Raw genomic sequence first — 21,006 nt, 5'->3', positions numbered from 1 at the left:
GCACTGCTGGAAGGGTGCTACAGAGCCCCGAACAACTTAGTGGTATAATGGAGTTTAATAGCAGTTCATCTCTCAATAATGATCAAATAAAAGTGTAGGAGTAATAGGGGATTTTCACAACTTCAATGTAGTGCGTCAATCTAATGCGAAATGATTTCTGAAGTCATTTCAAGAGCACTGTTTTGATCAGTCATGGCAAGACCAACTAGAGGGGCACAATAGTGAAGCTGGTTTTGAAAACTTAAGCTGGGCAGTAGGAGGAATGGCGGTGGGAGAGCATCTTGGTAGTAGAGATCACAAACCAGTCAGCTTAACCTCAGACTGAAAGCCACATAGCACAAGAAGTAGACGATTGTGGATGACATGTTGTGTGTTGATTTTACCATGGTAAACTGTTGAAAAGATTAACGTCTGTAGCATTAATGGAAACAAGCGAGTGAGGTGCCACATTGGCTTAGTGGCGAATTGTTAGCAGGTAATTTCTGGTCCATGTCAGTAAAGGCTCCGACATGAGGATTGATTTCACAATCACCGGGATTTAAATGGATCGACTGGTTTCAAGGTCCCGATGATGGGATGGGACACGTCTACCCATCAAGAGCGACAGCAGCAGCACAGACAGAATAGTGCCGATGTGTGCAAAGACTCAGATCGTACAGGAGAACCTGTGCAGAAAGAAACGCTGGTAATATTTTCTTTTTCTGACTTTTATCATAAGACTGACTGCGTATTTGGTGAAATTGCAGCAAGCGATTTTCATCTCGTGTCATGTTATTAAATTTCCTGAAAACCCACCCAAGTCATTGAAGCAAACTAAACTTCAAAACATTAACGGTAGAAAATTAGCTCAAAGGGAGAGGACAGAGGATGGTGCTGCAGGGTTGTTTGTCAGGCTGGAGTTCCGTGACCAGTGGAGTGCTACAAGGATCGGTGTTGCGTCCTCGGCTTTTTGTCATTTAATTGGAGTGCAGTGGACAGCGAAGAGAGTTACCACAGATTACGACAGGATCTTGACCATTTGGGCCAATCGGCTGAGAAGCTTAATTCAGATAAATGTGAGGTGCTGCATTTTGGGAAAGCAAATCAAAGCAGGACTTATGCACTTAATGGTAAGGTCCGAGAGAGCGTTGCTGAACAAAGAGATCTTCGAGTGCAGTTTCACAGATCGTTGGAAGTGGAGTCGCAGGTAGATAGGATAATGAAGAAGGCGTTTGGTATGCTTTCATTTATTGATCAGATTATTGAGTACATGATTTGGGAGGTCATGTTGCGGCTGTATAAGACATTGGTTAGGCCACTGTTGAAATATTGCGTGCATTTCCGGTCTCCTTCCTATCCGAAAGTAGTTATGAAACTTCAAAGGGTTCAGAAAAAAAATGCCAGGGTTGGAGGATTTGCGATATAGGGAGAGGCTTAACAGGCTTGGACTGTTTTCCTTGGAGAGTCGGAGGCTGATGGGTGACTTCTTAGAGTTTTTCAATATTATGTGGGTCATAGATAAGGTAAATAGAAAGTCTTTTCCATGGGTTCTGTGAGTCCAAAATTAAAGGTTTAGTGTGAAAGTGGAAAGAAAAAATGAGACCGACGGGGGGCAACGTTTTCATGCAGAGAGTGATAAATGTATGGAAGTTGCAGCCAGAGGAAGTGGTGTCGGCTGGTACAATTGCAACATTTAACAGGCATTTGGATAGATATACGAATAGAAGGGTTTGGAGGGATACGGACTAGATTGGCTTGTGATGTCTGGTCAGCATGGAAGAATAATACCAAAGAGTCTGTTTCCATGCTGTACATCTCTATGACTCTATGACTCTATTTGATGTTGCCATTCTGCTCGAGTTTATCTTGATTTATGGAGGAAAAGCAAAAAACTAATGTTGAAATTTACAGGATCAGCGATGATCCCATTCAATAAGCTGAACAGACAAAAGGCTGAATGGAAGCTTCATCATGACAGGTATGTTTTCATTATGCATCTTGCTGAAACACAAAGTGGGGAGGGTTGGACTGACGCAGTGGTGGTAATTTTCTTTCCTGGTTAAATTGTTGAATTTGACTGTTATTTTGCCTGTCCATGTAAACATCACAACTCTGAAGCATGAAAGCGTGAAGCACATGTGGGGCAAGTGGCGCAAAATCTAAAGTGCCTGACTCCAGATCAGAACATTGTAGGTTTCACTCCCCTCCAGCTCGATATTAACGCAGGGATTTTTTACAGTCACCACCTAATCTTCCTCATTGTTCTGAGCCTAGATGAAGTTTGAGTTCCTGATATGCTGACACGAGAATCTCTTTCAGTACACGTCCCGGATGACAGCACAGTCAATGTCGCAGCGTCATCACAAGTATGGAAGACCAAATCGTCCCACATACTGCGAATCGGCACTTTTCAATTTCACAGAGCGAACGAACCAATCGCTGCGGCTTCTCGAAATGGCAAGGAAACAAAATATCTCAGCCTCATGTTGGTTGATGGAGTGACGAGTCACCTTCTCCTTCTTTAAGAGGCTGGGACATTGACACTGTTATTCGTAGCGACATTGATTGATTCGAAGCATTGAAAGGAATCCTATCACAGATGCCCATGATGTTGATGCCGAACAAAATAGTCCTTACTGGGAATTGAAGCCGGACCGCAGTGGTAAAAGTGCCAATTCAGAACCACTACACGATCTTGGACGAGTACAGCGGTCAGACGCACAGGTAGAGTGTCAGACCTCAAACGTGTTGGACGGATTCTTGGCAGAAACAACCACTTGACGATATTAATTCCATTTTCCATCCGTTTGCCTTGTCTGCCTTAACATCACAAATACAGATTGAATACCTCTGAAGGTTGTATTGATTTCATCACAATGAGTTGCAGATTTATCCACCACCACTGGTTGATAAAGTATTTCATGCTCATCTACTGAAAACTTTCTGCATCTTACATTTAGTCTACACCCCTTGCTGTTTGACCAAGAGGAAACATTTCTTTATCTCTCATTGCTTAGCACATTTCAATCATGTATCCTCACAATCTCCTTTTCTCCATTGAAATTAGATCAGAGAAACAGATCGTTTCCAAAAAAAAAATTCCTTTGTTAAATACTGCAATGTGTTCTTTTCCTGAGCCAGATGTTCCAGAAATCTCTGGTACATGTCAGTAAAAACTGCTACATGAGCACTGATCACTGATCACTGATCATAAGCAGTATGTAAATAGATTGACTGGTTTTTGGGTCCTCATTGTGGGATTGGGGAACTTTCCCGCAACAACATTGACTGAAGCTGCACAGACTGAACAATGTCAATGCGAGTGCTTGATTGCCAAATGCCTCAGTGAAATTGGAGGAGTGACCTAAAGCTGGGTTACTGATCGTTGGATGGGTAGAAGTCTCCGAGATTCCCTTCATTAAATGTCACTGCGAACGTCAGAGTCAATATCCTAGAGTCATCACTGGAGGGGAAGCTGAATTCGTCGCTCACGCTGCCCTTTGCATATGCAAACTTTTCGAGGTTCACTTTGGCACCAGCGATTGTCAAGGAAACAAGACACAGAGCCTAGTCTCAACTTTGATAAACATGGGAAAATCTTTAGGAAGCGGAATTAGAGGAGACTGGAAAGTGAACTGTCTAAATGAGCAGAGACTGCCGAGGCACCATGCCCATTCTTTAAGAGGCTGGGACATCGTCTCTCATTTCACGGTTACTTAATTATCCAAGGTATTAAAAGCACTCCACATGCAGGTGGTCTGCTTTTGCTAATGGCGCTATCAGGAACAAAACAAACCCCGACTCCTAGACGGAGAATCAAAGCCGGGTCACAGCGAAGAAAGCGAAAAAAATGGAACTGCTAGCTCACCACTGACAGCGACACAAATACCACATATGTGTAGAATGACAGCCCTCAAGCTCGTTGTACATGCTTTCGTCAGAAGCAATCTCTTGACTGTCTTTATTCTTTTATATCTCTTGGTCTTACGTGCATTAACATCTCAAGTTCAGATCCGAGTATTTCTGAAGGTTATGTGGGTTCGCCTCTGCGCATCCTTGCAGACAGTGAACTCCAGATTCAACCATCCGCTTGTTGATGAGATTTTTCTGCATACCTCCTCAACCCTTTCCACCTCTTAACTTCAGTCTACGCCCCTGTTGATCGGTCAAGAGGAAACGTTTCTTTTAGTCTGCCTTGTCAATGTCGCTCATTATTTAGTGCATATGAAACATGTATCCTCACAGTTTCCTCTGCCTTAAGAAAACGACCCCAGTCAAAACAATCTGTCTTCATAACCTAAACTTTTCAACTTGGTAAATTTCTGCACGGTTTCCAGTGAGATCACATGACTACTGTAATGTGAATTGCAAAACTGCAGGCAATATTTCGGGGGAACCGAATGAACAAATGAAATAAATGACTGGAGAAAGCCACAGAAACTTGTATTTTGCAAGAAAACATCCTTTGCTCAATATTGCGCTGTGCTCCTATGCTGAGCCCAATGTTCCAGTAATCTCTTGTCCGTGTCAAGAAAAACTGCTCCACGAGAATGAATCACAGAACAGCTGCATCTACATGGATTGAATTGCTTGAAGATGCCGACCATGGGATTAAGCACTTTCACCCAAAACAGTGACCGCAGCAGTACAGAATGAACAGTGTAAATGTGAGTATTATATTGTGCAGTACCACAATGAAATGAGAGGGTGTCCGTTTAAGAGGATTAGTTACTGTGGGAGAGAGAGAGAGCTCTCCCATAAAGGGTGGTTATGATATTTGAAACGCAAAGATGTGAGACAGTGGGTGTTTGAAGAAGGGAATTTATCACTACGAAGAATATTTTTATGTTAAACAAAGATTGATGTTCCCAGTGTTTGCTGAGCACACATTACATTGAGGAAAACGGGAAAAATGCTGATTGCTGTCACTGTGATTCGAGCAGAATTTGCAGTGTTGGTAATGCCAAGAAAGAACCATTTCATGATCCTGGCCCCACATGGCAAAACACGATGCAAAAAGCAATAAGGATTGTGGCAGAGTTTATGTCAGGAACAGAACCACATGCACGAATGAATACTTGTCAAACAGTGACTGAGATGTGGGAACTCAGATTCGGTTGAATCTTTAACTTCTATATCCCGAGAGACTGTCGGAATTGCAACACTGAGGTTGTATGAGATTACGGTTGCTAGATATCGACAAAACTAAAAAAGGGTCATTCGATACTGCAGGGCATTGCTGAAATATATTTCTCAATAACACTGTATTTTACATCAGTTACTTCACCAATATCCTCACTCCTTGACGTAATCCTATAATGGCATGTCACATAATCCCAGTTCCTAGGCGTGAAATCAGAGAAATTGAGACGCATTGCACCGAAAACTATTTGGAAATGGTGATGGCGATGAACGCAATTATGTAGCTGCAAAAATGCAGTCGGTGAGCGGAATGCCATTATGTGATGATACAGAGGCACGTGAAATATCGAGGCTAAAAGCTCCAGCCTTAACGACAGCGGCTTCATTTCCTACGCATCAAGTAGCAGTGGGACATCAGGCTGGGAATTCCAATTTCACCTGCAAGAACTTGTATTGACATGGAGCAGGCACATTGGGACATCAGCTGGGAGAAAATATAGTCAACTGTTTTAAGCTTAAGTGAAGCAGTTTTCAGCAGGACATTTGTTTGTGGATTGAGAGAATATCTGCAACTGGGACAGTCTAAATTACAAAGAAGAATTCTCCAAAGAGTCAATTCTTGGAGAACCATCTGTGCAGAGAGAAGCAGAGGATTTTTACGTCATCTGCCCATCCTTAAATGGTTGACTTTGCACAGTATTAATTTCCATGAAGGGATTGTTTTTTGGTCGGTTCACAGTATTCACTTTCCTGCATACTCGCAAAGATCATAACTGTAATCGAAATCTCTGAAAATTAACTGTTATATAGGTGGTGTTGATGAGGCTCACGTTCACGTCATATATGATGAAGAAGTGGATTCGAAATCCATCAGATCAGCAGTGATTCCATTGAATGACTGTTCAGACAGAGTGTGAATGGAAACTTCATGAGGACATATGCTTTTTTTTGGAAAATTCGCTGCTTTGAATGTTGATGAAGATTGGACTGAAGGAGCGACAGTGATTTTCTTTATCGCTTGTTCAACTGGTGAACGTGACTGCTAATAACCAGGTACGTGTTAACATCCCGGCTCTTAAGGCCATGCGCGTGCGTTGGGCCAGTAGCGGAATGGATAACGCATCTGCCGATGAATCAGGGCATTGTAGGTTAGAATCCTACCTGGCTCGGAGGTTGTGCAGACTTCTAATAAGCAAAAAAACTGATTTTCCTGAAGCCGAAATATGGTATGAGTTCCTAATCTGCAGTAATAAGAATGCTTTCATTAAATGTCCCCCAGAACGTGAGAGTCAATGTTTCAGCGTCATCACAGGAGGGAAGCCGAATAGTCTCACACGTTACTCATGGACACCTTTCCATTTCTTAAAGTTATCGATCGAATAACTGTTGCTCGCGGGAATGGTCGACTTTGAGCATTTTTCGAAACTCTTTGGCCAGTGGAATCAGAGAAGAATGAAGGGTTAACTGTCCAACTGATCTTTATAGAGAGTGAGTTCCAGAGTCTATCAATTGCTGACTGACAAAGTTTTCCTACCAGTCTATTCAAAGCTTTCTGCATCTTGTCTGAAATCTACAAACGCGTGATCGATCAAGAGCAAATGTTTCCTTCAATCTGTAATTCCATGCTCCTCATTATTTCGCACAGGCCATTTGGTCCAACAAGTCGACACCGACCCTCTGAAGAGTAACCCAGCCAGACCCATTCCCCTACCCTATATTTACCCCTGACTAATGCAACTAACACTATTGACGATACAGCATGACCAATTCACCTGACATGCACATCTTTGAATTGTGGGAGGAAAAATACACAGACACATGGGAGATTGTGTATCCTCCACATAGGCTGGAACCAAGCCTGGGTACCTGGATCTGTGAGGCAGCAGTGCCCACATTTACTTAGACTTCTGTTAAAGCGGGCAACTCCAGACAGAAGCATGCTTTCAATTCATACTTTTTTAATCATTTTCGTTCATTAAAAGCAGTTAACAAGAAAATGACCTTGCCCTAATTCCTTCAACAGAAATGCTTTCCACACTGGAATGCAGTATTGACTTTATGCAGTGCATGCAAAATCTCCACAGTTCAAGGAACGTTTTAAGAATATGTAAAAATATTTTAGAGAATAATCCATTTCCTCCGGATCTGTGCTTTAATTGGCGATATTTCCCACCTCAATAATTTTGTTAAATACAATGACTTATTAAGTTTATTAACTCAGTGGTTATTTATGTTCATTGTGAACACATTCTCATTCACATTAATCTATTGGTTAGTTCCTCTGATGAATGTTCAATTACAGTGAATATATTTGACGTGAGGAGTTGAGCAATGTATCCTCTAGGATTAAGTCTGTTGTGCAGTTTGTTTCAGTGCTATCTCTGACTAACTTGTCAATGGTCCTGACCATTTGTAAATTGACCAGTTCGGATACCTGAATCTCAGACAGTTCAATTTCATCTCGCGCTTCAAAACCACTTTTATCTGCCAGAAATACAATATTCGATTAGGTGCCTCAGAATTGAGAGCCCTGACTAAGTTGTTCCAATCAGAACGAACGTTTCAGGAACAAAAGGCAGATAGCAAGAGTTTTGAAATTGGTTGTTGACAACAAGAGATAATTGATTGAGCGAAGCTGAGGGAAATATGTTGCATACTTTTTTTGTGCCTCAGTTATGCAGGACATGTTTCGTGGCACAATGTAGAATCAGAATTTTTTTGCATCTTATTATTTGAAAACCTATTATCAGCTTTTAATGTCACTGGCAACGGTCATATTACACTTCAAATCATTTAAATCTTTTCCAAACTAAGCAGACCGTCTGGTGCAGCAACATTCACAGGGAAAAGAGGAAGTTCTAGGTTGGAATCCAGTGACAGTGAATTGATGGCAATGCAATTCCTAGTTTTATTCCTCTGTAGTTCCCATAGAGTTTGAACAATTTGGAGCTGCTGTCAAAGCATTCTTCGATAAATTTGAAATGTTACTTTCATTGTACAAACATTCTGGAACAATCCCTGGTTGTTGGAAGGTGTTAATAACTAACATGGTTTATGTACTGTCAAAATAGGTGGGCTGTGTTGTCTGTGATAGTGTCAAGCTCATTGAGTTCAGGTCTGTTGTGATGTTGTAGTAGAGTCCCTGATTCTGTGCCAGGTGGCCTGTGTTCACTCACAACCTGTTAGAGAGGTATGTAACACAATCTCTTATCAGGTTACTTTAGTGCAAGAAAGCAGATTTACATGTTTGGGTGTTTGTTGGAATTCCACTCCCAGAGGCCATTGAAATCTATTCAATTGCCGTCCTGACTTGTGTCTCTTAGATATTAAACAGAATTTTGGTGGTTAGCAGCTTTTTCCAGATCAATATTTGTTCACAAGCTTTTGGGCATCGCTAGATGGGGTTAATGGAGTAAGTGCTCAAAGAAATCCCAGCTTTTGACTTGCTGTTATGACAATATCATTTATAACTAATCCAGAATGAATCATTTTCAAAGCATATTTGATGAGATTATGCTTAGGCTGTTTTACTTTGTATTAAACTAGTGCTGTAGCTGAAATTGATTCTTCACTTCGGTGGGGGTTCCGCTGAATCCAACACTTGCAGCAGATGGTGATAGCTTTTCAGTTGGTCTTCAATTACTATTTCAGACCATCCAGTACCTCTGCTAAGAATTCTTTTTCCAACAGGAGTCAAGCCAACGTAATCACTGTTTATCTCAACAGGTGTGAGCTCTTGTGCCAAAAGCATGAAAACAATTTGGTGAAGAGCGGGGGGGGGGGGGGGGGGTCTCTGGATGCGAAAGGTTAACCTTGCCTTCTCTCCACAGGAGCTGCTAGACCTGCTGAGTTTCTTCAGAAATTTCTGTCTTTATTTTGGTTTACTAGCATTTAAAGTTTGTTGTTTCATTGACAAAAGTTGTGTTCGATGAAACACGTTCTTTAGAGAAAAGATGCATTTGAACAAATTGTGAATGTTCAGAGATGTTAAATATCAGAGAATCATTGAATTTGACCGCCCTGATCTCGAGCTGTAGTTTCACAAGTAACTATTATGAAGTAACAACACACTCCAGAGTGCAGTGGCTGCTGTAATTGCGTGGAAGTTATTTTGATCACTCAAATAGAGAACGTCAATGATCCCGTTACAAATAATCAACAGAAGGTTTTTATACAGCATGTGTGAAACAATTAATTTGTTGAAATATTTTAATAAAAAGTGTTCACCGTCAGTGCTAGCTTAATAAATGACACAATGATAGGAAGGTAGGAGCAAGAGGAGGGCACTCAGCCCCTCGAGCTGTTCCACCACTTACTTAGATCATGGAGCATCTGTGAGCTAAATCCACAGTTCTCCCTTTAGCTAAAACTCTTTAACACCTTTGATTAACAAGCAAAAACTATCCCAGATTTACTGATTCGACTGCCCATAACAAAGGGAGACACCATTTCTGAAAGACATTCCTGTGAGTACTGTGACACAATGAGGCTGGAATTAATTGCTCATGAAAGTAAACTTTAAATCTCTGACAATTTCCAATTGAAACATCCCAATCATCATATTTCATTAATTTAACTCTATACTTCCCTGGAATAAAGAAATATAATGTGTGATTGTCTTGCTAAAAATGAGGGAAGCTTCATTCCTATTATATGATTAAGAAATAGCTCTGTTCATTCAGTGAAAACACAGTCAAATCACACAAAAGGAAAATATGGCATCTTGTGTAGACACACAAGTGCCTCAAATAATTTTCAATTCTTCTAGTGGTTGTTTGAATCTCTAGACAGGTGTGGAAGTGTCAGACTTTTTATATCGCATTGAGAAACCAGTTGTCATCAGTCTATTTGAATTGCTGAAGTTTGTGTGGTATCAGCACATTCACAGCGCTGTTAGGAAGTGAGTTGCATGGCTGTGATTGAGGAAGAAGAAACGAGCAGGGAACTAGTTGAGAGTCAAGTTAAAGCCTGATTTGGAGGAGAGCTTTCAGGTGAAGCATTTACATGCATGTGCGCCCTTATCCTCAAGGATCACAGTTTTGGAACATGCTGCCGAAGGGACATGTCAGCATGCAAAATGGAAGCTGAAGAAGGCCCCTCGGCCCCTCTCGAAGGCTATTCCATTCATGGGATCATCATTAATCTTGCTGCTCACCAGTCTTCCCAACACACCGATAACATAGAACCTGATTGTTTACTGTTCAGCCAAAGAATGGTGAACCTTTGGAATTCTCCACTACAGAAATTGATAAAGGACAAAACATTAAATGATTTCAATAAGGAGATAGATTCCTTCAATCCTTAAAAAATGCTATGGATATGTGGGAGAAAGGCAAACAGGGTACAATATTGGTTGAAAGCCATGAAAACATTGAATGGGGCATGGTTTGTAAGTTTGCACGTAACGCCGACATTGGTGGTATAATTGACAGTGAAAGTTATCTAAACGTACAATGAGATCGTGATCAGCTGGGCCAATTGGCTGAGGAGTGGCAGATGGACTGTAATTTAAATGAATACGACGTCTTGCTTTTTGAGAAGTCAAATCAGGTCACAACTTACAGAGTTAATGGTCGGGCACTGGATAGTGATGTTAAACACAGGGCCCTGAGGGTCCAGACTCATAGAGTCTTACAGAGTTAATGGTAAGGCACTGGGTAGTGATGTTGAACACTGAGGACCCTGAGGGTTCAGACTCATCGATTCTTGAAAGCGTTGTCTCAAGTACCTAGTGTGTTGAAGGTGTTTGGCACATGTACCTTCATTGGTCAGAGCACCGAGTGCAGGAGTTAGGGCTTCATGTTGTAACTGTCCAAAACATTGGAATGAACTGCCAGAGGAAGTGGTAAATGCAAAGATAGGTCCAACATTTAGAAGACATTTGAACAGCTCTAGGAACTGGATAGGTCTGGATGGATATGGGCCAAAGGCAGGCAAGTGGAATTAGATTAATTTGGGAACTCTGGTCAGCATGGATGAGCTGGACCAAGGGAACTGTTTCTGTGCTGTACGACTTTATGACTCACTGACTTTATGGTGGAGTAGGCTCAAAGTTGGAAGGTGGTGAGCAAGTGAGGGGCTAGATTGGGCATGTGGGAGATTTTGGTCTGATAGGCTGTGAGGTGTTGGCTGGCTGCTGGGTAAGCTTGCATGCACTCTGTCTGGCAAGGTGGCATCAAGGTAAATGGTAATGGTCACAGGATAATTTGGTCGAATTGTGCTTGGTAGGTGATGGGTAGTTTGAGCTGAAATGCAGGAGGTCTGTCTTTGCCAGGCTGGTTAGTGTAGAGGTGGGCAGGATGCCAGGCTGGTTAGTGTAGAGGTGGGCAGAGTGCCAGGATGTTTCGGGGGTGGAAGGTCACTGTAATGAAGTGACAGGTGGACGTGTTGTCAAAATGCAAAGCTCGAGTCTGGCAAAATGGGAGGTTGGAAAGGACAGATGCGAAAGGAGCTGGGTTGCAATGTGCACAGGTTGACTTGGGTAAGGTGAGAGGTCAGTGATTAAGGGCTGAGGTCATGTCTTGGGTAGTGGGCTTTTGTCAGAGGTTGTGAAAATGATGGTGCCAGATCCAGTCAGGGCCAGATTCACCATGGGCCAGGTGCAGGGCGGCAGGAGTGTAAATGAGTGAAATGGATTTAGATCATATGTCCATCTGGAATATAGAATATAGAACATTACGGTGCAGTACAGGCCCTTCAGCCCTCGATGTTGCGCTGACCTGTGGAACCATTCTGAAGCCTATCTATCCTACACGATTCCATTTTCATCCATATGTTTATCCAATGACCTTTTAAATGCCCTTAAAGTTGGCGAGTGTACTATTGTTGCAGGCAGTGTGTTCCATGGCCCTACTACTCTCTGAGTAAAGAAACAACCTCTGACATTTGTCATCTATGTCCTCTCCTGCTAGCCATCACTATTCAAGGAAAAAGACTTTCACTGTCCACCTCTGTTTATCTTTTATGTCTCAATTAAATCACCTCTCAACCTTCTTCTCTCAAATAAAAACAGCCTCAAGACCCTCATCCTTTCCTAATTAAACCTTCTCGCCATACCAAACAACATCTTGGTAAACCTCCTCTGAACTCTTCCAAAGCTTCCATATTCTTTCTATAATGTGGTGACCAGAACAGTACACAATACTCCCAAGTGCGGCCACATCAGAGTTTTGTACAGCGCAGCCTAACCTCGTGGTTCTGAAACTCAGTCCCTCTACCGATGAAAGCCAACACACTAAGTATGCCTTCTTAACAACTCCATCAAACTGGCTGGCAACTTTTAGGGATCTATGTACATGGACACCGAGATCTCTCTGCTCAGCGACACTACCAATATGGATTGCCTTGGATGTGTTTGGTGTGAAAGGGGTTGTGTGGTCCGGGCATGAATGGGTGTATAGCAGGGTAGGGTGTGTCAATGTGAGTGGGAATTTAGGTCTAGACAGAGTAAGTGCAGTGGTTAGTCTGAAAGATGAGGTTTGCTGGTGAACTGTGTGTCAGTTTGATAGTTGTTAAAGTTAAAGTTTACTTGTTCATTTCTCAAATCATATTTACGTAAATACTCAGCTGTAACACCCCAAAGTCTCTGAACCTTAATGGTCCTCCATTTTTCAGAGGCCTCCAAAATTCAGTTAATTGTAAATAAGAAGTTTCCACTTCCAGCCAATTGGCATGAGTTCAACCCTGACAGCCATCCTCCCCGTCCCAGTGCTCAGCTCCTGCCTGTGCTGCTGCTGCAGTGACCTTCCTCCCAGAGAGAACATTCTGCCTTTCATTGATAAGTAAGGAAGGCTCACTGGACCTGATTTCCAAGTATGGGAACGGCAAACACGGGGGGAAACAACTTTAAAGTGAGGGGAGATAGGTATAAGACAGATGTCAAAGGTAGTTTCTTTACTCATTGAGTAATAAGGGTATGGAATGCATTGCCTGCAACGGTAGTAGGTTCGCCAGGTTTAAGTACATTTAATTCGTCATTGGGCTAACATATGGACGTACATGGGATATTGTCGGTGTGATGGGCTTCAGATTAGTATGACAGGGCAGCGCAATATCGAGGGCCGAAGGGCCTGTACTGCACTGTAATGTTCTATGTTCTATGATTCACTCTGACTTCTCTCCGGGGGTACTGCCAGCTGTTGGGTATTTGCAGCAGCACGGTACCTAGTGGGGCGGCACGCCGGTTCCGTGGTTAGTGCTGCTGCCTCACTGTGCTAGGGACTCGGGTTCCATTCCAGCCTCGGGTGACTGTCTGTGTGGAGTTGGCACTTTCTCCCCATGTCTGTGTGCGTTTCCTCCCACACTCCAAAGATGTGCAAGCTGGGGGAATTGCAAATGTTGTGTTCAGTGATTGGGAGGTTAGGTGCATTAGTTAGGGCTAACTGTAGCATAATAGGGTTGGGGAATGGGTCTGGATGCGTTACTTTTCAGAGGGTGGATGTGGACTTGTTGGGCCAAATGGCCTGTTTGCACACAGTGTAGAATTTCGATGAATCTGCATTTCCTTGGTTTGTAGTTTGTGAAACTTCTCTGCTCTTCACAGCAATCCAGTGAAAGTGTCAGCTGGTGAGATCTTCAAACAGTTACTGGCGTGGGATCAGGATGTTCTTCTTCCTAAATTATATGGCAATGGTCAAGGTCGAGGGCATGTTTCTAAAGAGGGAACCAATGATCATGATCAGCAACTGGTAGGAAACAAAAATAAACCCCAGTTATGCTGTCGACTTCAGCGGGAGCATACTGGCAAACGTTTACAGCTGAGGATACATTTGAGTAACTGATAAGGTCAAATTAACAGAAACTAACATGCTCAATTGGTCATTCTATTGTAGAGACACCATCTACCCCCACGCTTTATGGCCTGGTCTCCTCCTGTCAGGAGCACAACACCGGTTCTGTGATCTTTGGTTGTTTGGCGATGGACTATTCCCCTGACGTCACCAAGGTAACCTGGAAGAAAGGTGGGGAGCTAATCACGACTGGATTGAAGACTTGCCCATCAGTGAGAAACAAGAAGGGAACCTACACCCTGAGCAGCCAGTTAACCGTGCCCGGGTCAGCTGTAGATTGCCCCAGCAAAATCTTCTGTGAGGTTCAACACAGCGGGACACACAAGAGCAAAGAAATGCCAAGTCCAGGTAAGTGTTGTGGGAACTGAGATAAACAGATCATCTGTGATTAATATGTATAAGGCATTATTTATAACCGTTTTCACAGACTCACCTTATACAGCACAGGAAAAAGGCCCTTTGATCCACCCAATTCACGCCTATCAATAACAGCCACCTAACTATTCCAGTCTCATGTGCCAGCCTTGTGTGACTTGCCCTTGCAAGGATACTTCATACTTATTATGAGGGGCTCAGTCTCTACATGACTTATAGGTGCTGATCTCCAGGCTAACACCACCCTCTGTTTGATTTTGTTTTCCCCTGAGATCCACTTGGAACCTCCTGGCCTTACCTTCACCCTGTGCCCCTGAGGGATTGATTTCTCCATCAAGGAGAAAGGTTTCATCCAGTTTACCCTGTCTATGCCTAAAATAATTCTAGATATCATGATAATCTTCTCCCTAATTCTCCTCTGCACCAAGGGAAACCCCTGTCTATCTAAACTAGTTTCATAACTAAAACCCTCCAACATAGGCAAGACCCTGGAAAATCTCATCAATACTGCCTTCAGTGCAATCACATTTCTTCGATAACATGCACACAACGCTTCAGTATGGCCTAACCAGTGTTTTATTAAGTTCCAGTATCATCTCACCACTCTTCATTGTCAATGTCTAGGCTAATAAAAGCAAATATCCTCCCACTTTCTTAGCCTCTTTATCCAGACGACGCAGTACTATAGGGGATCGATGGGTACATGCACCAAAGATCCTCAGGCCTTTCCAGGGTTCCACCATTCAAAACGTCATACCTCACAGATTCTTCTGCCGAATTACATCACCTTACATTTATTCAGAATAAATTCCATTTGCAACTTTTCTCTTCACATACAACCAACCCTTTTATATCCTCCTGCAATCTAAAGCCATTATGCTTATGACTTACCAACATGACAGTTTTCATTTAATCTGTGAATTCACTGGTTAATCCTCCTAAATTTGAGTCTCAATCATTGGTATGTAAGAGAAATAGCACGGAAATCAACACCAATCCCTACAGAACACCAGGAGACATAGATTTCCAGTCACGCAGACACCCGATGACTATTAACCCCTGCTCCCATCACTCAGACAGTTCTAGATCCAATCTGTCAAATTAACTCGGATCCCATTGGCTCTGATTATTGCTATCATCTGGACATAGAGTTATCTCTATGAAAACTACTATCAAATTGTTACACATGACTTCCTCTCAATAAAACCGTGCTGAAAATTGTTGATTTATCTTCCAAATGAAGACTAATTTCACTTCTCAATAGTTTCCTTACCACTGAGACGAGCTTGACAGATCTGTGTTTTCATTATTTATCCCTTCCTTCATCCTGCATAACAGTGCAACGTTGTCTGATCTACACTCACTTGGCACAACTGCTGTGGCCAGACAGGAATTCTAAATTATTGTCAGCAACCCAACTATTTCATCCTTTGCATCGCTCAGCCGCTTGGTATACTTTTCATCTGCCCTGGAAATATAACCAATTTTCATTCAGCAAGACAACACAGAACATCACGTCATGTGTCCTAATTTCTGAAAGTACATCACAACACCCCTCCATGATTTCTGTCCCCACATTGTCACTCTTACTAGTGAACACTGACACAACACATTCGTTTTGACCACAAACTAATCCTCCGGCTCCACTCCAATAATAACACCTAATGGTTATTACTGTTTCCCGAATAATTCTTTTATTATGAATGAGCCTGTAACTTTTAAAAATATTTTCCTTTATTTTGACTGCTATTATTTTCTCATGGTCCCTTTTGCTCTTCTAATTCCTTTGTCTTTCAAACTCCCCCTTGCACGTTCTGTACTCCATATTAGTTTCTATTGTTTTGAGATTCCAGTATAGACCGGAAGCCTCCTTTGTTTCTCTTTATCTCACCCTCCATGCCCTTTGGTGTCCAGAGCCCACTGCATTCTTGGTCCCACGCAGTGGCTTCCTGGGAAATGTCCTCCCTGTGATTTTCCTATCTCTTTCTTAAATGTGTCACACTGCTCTAACTCAGATTTACCAATAAGTGTCAGCTTCCAGTCCACTCTGGTCATGTCATTACCTGATCTTACTACAATTGTTCTTCCCCTTTTCAGAACTTTGGGCCAATTTCTATTCCTTTGCAGTACAATCTGAAATCCAACTGATTTACGATCACTGTCTGCAAAGTGCTCCACCATTGATGTTTTACCCACTGGGTCAACTTCATTCCCTAAAGTTAAGTTCAGGTTCACCCCTCTCTTGCAAGGTCTGGATTAAAATTCTCTGTATTAAACACATACTTTGTTCAAATATTCTCCTGGAGGCATTTTCAGAATTGTGCTCCCTCTAAATGTTTGACAAAATGAATATCCAAGCCTATGCTGAGGAAGTGAAAAACCTCTTTTCTCATTCCCCTATTTAATTTACATGTCTCTGAAATTTGCCCATGTATTTGCACTTGGTCTTTTGGACCAAAAGTAAGGTCTATCGTGCTCTCCCAATAGTTATGTTTGCTGTGGTTTGGTTTTGAAGTATTGTCCATTTGCCTTTGTTCAAGGAGGTATCCATGATTTCATTTCTCTTTACAGCCTAAAATACTCTTGTCAGAATTGCAACAGAAACAACATTCTGTACCGCACACCCCCGCCCCCATCATTTTCTATCTTTCCCTGTCTCGCCTAAAGGCACTAAATCCTGGAATATTGAATAGCCGCTCCGGCCCGGCTCTCAATATGTCTCCGTGATAGCAACGACATCATTTCTTCATTTATGCCAGTAATTCGTCTGCCTTGTTCATCAGACTCTGTCATTAAAACGAATACCATCCAACGTTGCTATCTCCCTTCTGATGTTACCCGCCTATAGTTTCTGTGCCTCATTGACTCCCTTGCTGTGTCCTCTAAGTTTAGCCTTTCACATTGTCCTGCTGATCTTTCTGTGTGGATCCCAGCTTCTCCAGCACTCTGCACAATTATGATTCTTGAATCCATTAACCACAAGAAACCTTGATATATGAGAACTGATTGTATTTGTTCTGAAATTCGTTGGATAATGTATGCGATGTGTTTCCTAAAGGTCCAGATATTCTCCAACCAACTCTTCTCCTAACTGTGAGCTCCAGTGAAGAAATCGCAAGCAGCAAGTTTGCAACCGTCGTCTGTTCAATCATCGAGTTCCGTCCGAAGTCAATCTCCGTGAGTTGGTTGAAAAATGGCCGACCCTTGGATTCTGGCTTCTTCACGTCTCCTATCTGTGAGGCAAACGGGAACTTCTCGGTTACGAGTCGGCTGATTGTCCCTTATGGTGAATGGTACAACAGTGCGGTCTACACCTGTCAGGTCACTCATGGAGAGAACACTCAAAGTAAAAACATAACCGCACTCCAGGGTAAGAGACACAGACTGAGAGAGCTACAAATCATTCTGAACTCGGATGTGAATCAAACACACTAATTTATCAGGCGTAGTAAACAGCACGGTACAGCTTCTCGTTTCCCAACATGCCACGTATCTCATTTCAGTTTGAGTGTTACATTAGCATTGCTCATAATTCAACCTTTAGGCAAGTCAGAAAAGCATGTTTCCTCTCTGTTGAAGATAGATATATAGACAGTGAGCTTTGTTAAATAGTTTGTTGCCTGACCATGCTGGGAGAGGCATTCAGAGTGCTGAATGCTTGCCTGGTAGCTGCTTCAAGGATAAGTTTGGGGTGGAGGGGGATATTGGATAGATATCTGATTGAACCATAGAAAATACTGAGAGACTGAGGTCGAGTGAATGTGGAATAGATGCTTTGACTGGTAGGCGAGACTAGAACCCAAGGGCACAGTCTCAGGGTCAAAGGGGCACCGTTTAGAACTGAGATGGGGAGGGATTCTTCAGCCAGAGGGTGATGAGTCTGTGGAACATGTTGCTGCAGAGGGCTGTGGGGGCCAGGTCATTGTGTGTACTCAAGCCAGAGATAGATCGGCTCTTGTTTCGTACGGGGAGAAGGCAGGAGAATGGCTTTGGCCTGAAATGTCGATTTTCCTGCTCGTCGGATGCTGCCTGACCTGCTGTGCTTTTCCAGCATCATTCTGATCTAAACTCTGGATTTGCCGAACAACCTTATTCTGATCCTCTATCAAATTGACGTGGTTAACATATGCAGTGACCCTTACTTGAAAATAAATCAAAATGCGTTCAATGCTTCATTCCCTGCTCAGGAATGACCTGTTGGTTGGACATTGTACGACATCGATTTTTATCTGGTACTGAGCTCTTTAACTTCATTTATGGGATCAGACCACAGACCAAGTGGCTATCACATTTGATGAACTGGGATAAATGTGATCTCACTGAGCTTCTTTAAGATGCTCTCTGTAATTACTGGATGAGGCAGGAGAATAAATCCTGGTGGGAATGCTACAATAGGGATGAATGAACTCGGAACTCGAGACAGGCTGATTTCGCCTGTTTGGGGTGGCGATGTTTACACAGTGAGTAGTGGATGTCTATAAAATTAGTGACATTTCCATCGCGTTTGTAGATTAATTTAAGACGCTTTTGTTTGTTTTTTTTCTCTCCTGCTCTATGAAGAAATTAAAAAATGCAGCTTGGTAAATAAAGTGAAAGTACAGACCAGTTATGAACTAACTGAAGGAGGGAAAGACCTAAGAAGATGGGTGTCCTTCTCGATATCCAATACTGTACTCAATGTCTTGTTTTCAGATCTATTCCAAACACAGCCCACGAGGAACAATGACATAAATTAGAGAATGACATCACACAAATATCGCAAAGTATTTTTAATCATGTTAAATATAATGAACAGAATTTCCATGGCTGTTCACTGCTCCTGTAACACTTTAGAACTCTGCAAAGAGAATATTTATTATTTATTATTTATTATAATCTGTCCAAAATTTGGGATGTGATTTGGCAGTCAGTGTGACCAGCAGCACTTGCACCTAAAGGTTATGAACATGGAAATGAACTCATGATATTCAGATTACTCTTGTCACAAGTATCAATAGATGGTCTTAAGTGAGAGACAAACTCTGAAAGAAAGGTCATTCCATGGGTTACATGATGGTATCTTCGATGATTTTACTTTTTTCACAGGTTTCACTTGTTACAAAGCCAGTGTTCTTTAGGAATAATTACACAGGGTATGTTATAGGTAATCACAAATGTTTCACAGATCAAAATACATCAACAATAGTCAGCATCGTTTCAACAATAGTTGGAGTTGCCATTTTGGAGGTGGTGTCTTCACCCTGTGAAGGATTAATCTCAAGATTGGCTGTTTGTATCAGAAAGGGGCATTTTTCATTGACTTTGATTTTTGTTTCATAGAAGATACCGAGTGCCACCCTAACACCGTTAAAATCCTCCCACCGCCAGTAGAACAAGTCTTACTGGAGGCGACGGTGACGTTAACCTGCGTTGTGTCCAATCTTCCTTCTGGAGTCAATGTGACCTGGAGACAAGAAAAGAAGCCTCTGAAATCAGAGATTGCTGACCAGCCTGGACAGAATCCCGACAGCGTGATCAGCAAATTAGACATTTCTACTGAAGCCTGGCTGACTGGCGTTACTTTTGAATGTGTGGTGTACCATCAGAATCTACCGACTCCGCTGAGAGACTCCATCCACAAGGAGAAAGGTGAGCGGTGAGATTAAAGCACAAAGGATCCCATGTGTAATCCAGATCCAGTTACATCAATGGCAGGCTTTGATTGGAAATGAACCAACACCGTTGGGAGCATTAATGATGCATCTGAAGGCAGGATAGCTAAGTAGCTGATTAAGGAAAAGTTGGACCAAAGGATATTGTATTCTGATTAAGTCAGATAAGGTGTGCAGAAGCCTGAGTTGTGATGCCACCATCAGCAATGACAATTGGACAGAATGCCCTCGTTGTGGGCTGGAAACATGGAGGCAACTTTCACATTAAACTTTCCTTTTTTTTTAATGAACAGTATGCGTACCATTCTGCTCCTTTAGAAAACGAAAGTAAATAAATCCCAAATTAAACAAGGCGTATTTTAATATTTAGTGAAATTGTGATATTGGTTCAGGATTTTTTTGGTTGATTCATATTTGTCTAAAATATTCTGCAGTGATTAATCCGCTGGAGCCAGCAGTGTCGGTCCTCCTGCCACCAAAAGAAGAAATCTCCGCTCAGAGGTTTCTCTCCCTCACCTGTTTAGTGAGAGGTTTCTCCCCCCGAGAGATCTTCGTCAAGTGGACAAACAATGACAAGCCGGTGAATCCCAGTAACTACAAGAACACCGAGGTGATGGCGGAGAGTGACAACACCTCCTTCTTCATGTACAGCCTGTTATCCATCACAGCGGAGGAGTGGGCCAGCGGTGCTTCTTACTCCTGTGTGGTGGGACATGAAGCGATTCCATTGAAGATCATCAACAGAACAGTCGATAAATCCAGCGGTAAACCGAGTTTTGTAAACATTTCACTTGCACTGATGGACACTGTTAATTCATGTCAATAAAAATCTCAAAGTTGCATTTAATAATTCAACAGAAGTAATGAAGTGTTTCTTTTCTTCCAGTTGTAAGTTAAATACTGAATTAGTTGTTTCTCACTCTGACTTACATTCCATCTGTGTAGTTAAATTGGATTATTAACAAGTCTAGGATGAGTGTCTTGTGCAGTTAATGTTCTCTGCTCAGATACACCCTGGGTCAGAGACAGAGTAAAGCTCACTCATTGCAGGATTCCACCAAGTACCTTAT

General features: G+C 42.3%; 1 gene segment (V, D, J or C); it reads left to right on the top strand.

Annotated features, from left to right (window-relative positions):
• LOC148139845 (Ig heavy chain C region-like) overlaps positions 1-20,796 on the top strand; it is a 32,170-nt gene extending 11,374 nt beyond the window's left edge. Inside the window, 5 exon segments of the C gene segment in view lie at positions 9,909-10,021; positions 13,664-13,808; positions 17,526-17,655; positions 19,605-19,913; positions 20,371-20,796. Of these exon segments, the coding sequence occupies positions 9,909-10,021; positions 13,664-13,808; positions 17,526-17,655; positions 19,605-19,913; positions 20,371-20,762 (1,089 nt within the window).
• Positions 20,797-21,006: the final 210 nt, after the last annotated feature.

This window comes from Chiloscyllium plagiosum, unplaced genomic scaffold (assembly GCF_037043375.1).
Source record: "Chiloscyllium plagiosum isolate Xiang-an unplaced genomic scaffold, Cpla_swu_hap1 HiC_scaffold_37, whole genome shotgun sequence".
Classification (NCBI taxonomy): Eukaryota; Metazoa; Chordata; class Chondrichthyes; order Orectolobiformes; family Hemiscylliidae; genus Chiloscyllium; species Chiloscyllium plagiosum.
This window is presented reverse-complemented; position numbering and strand designations above follow the sequence as displayed.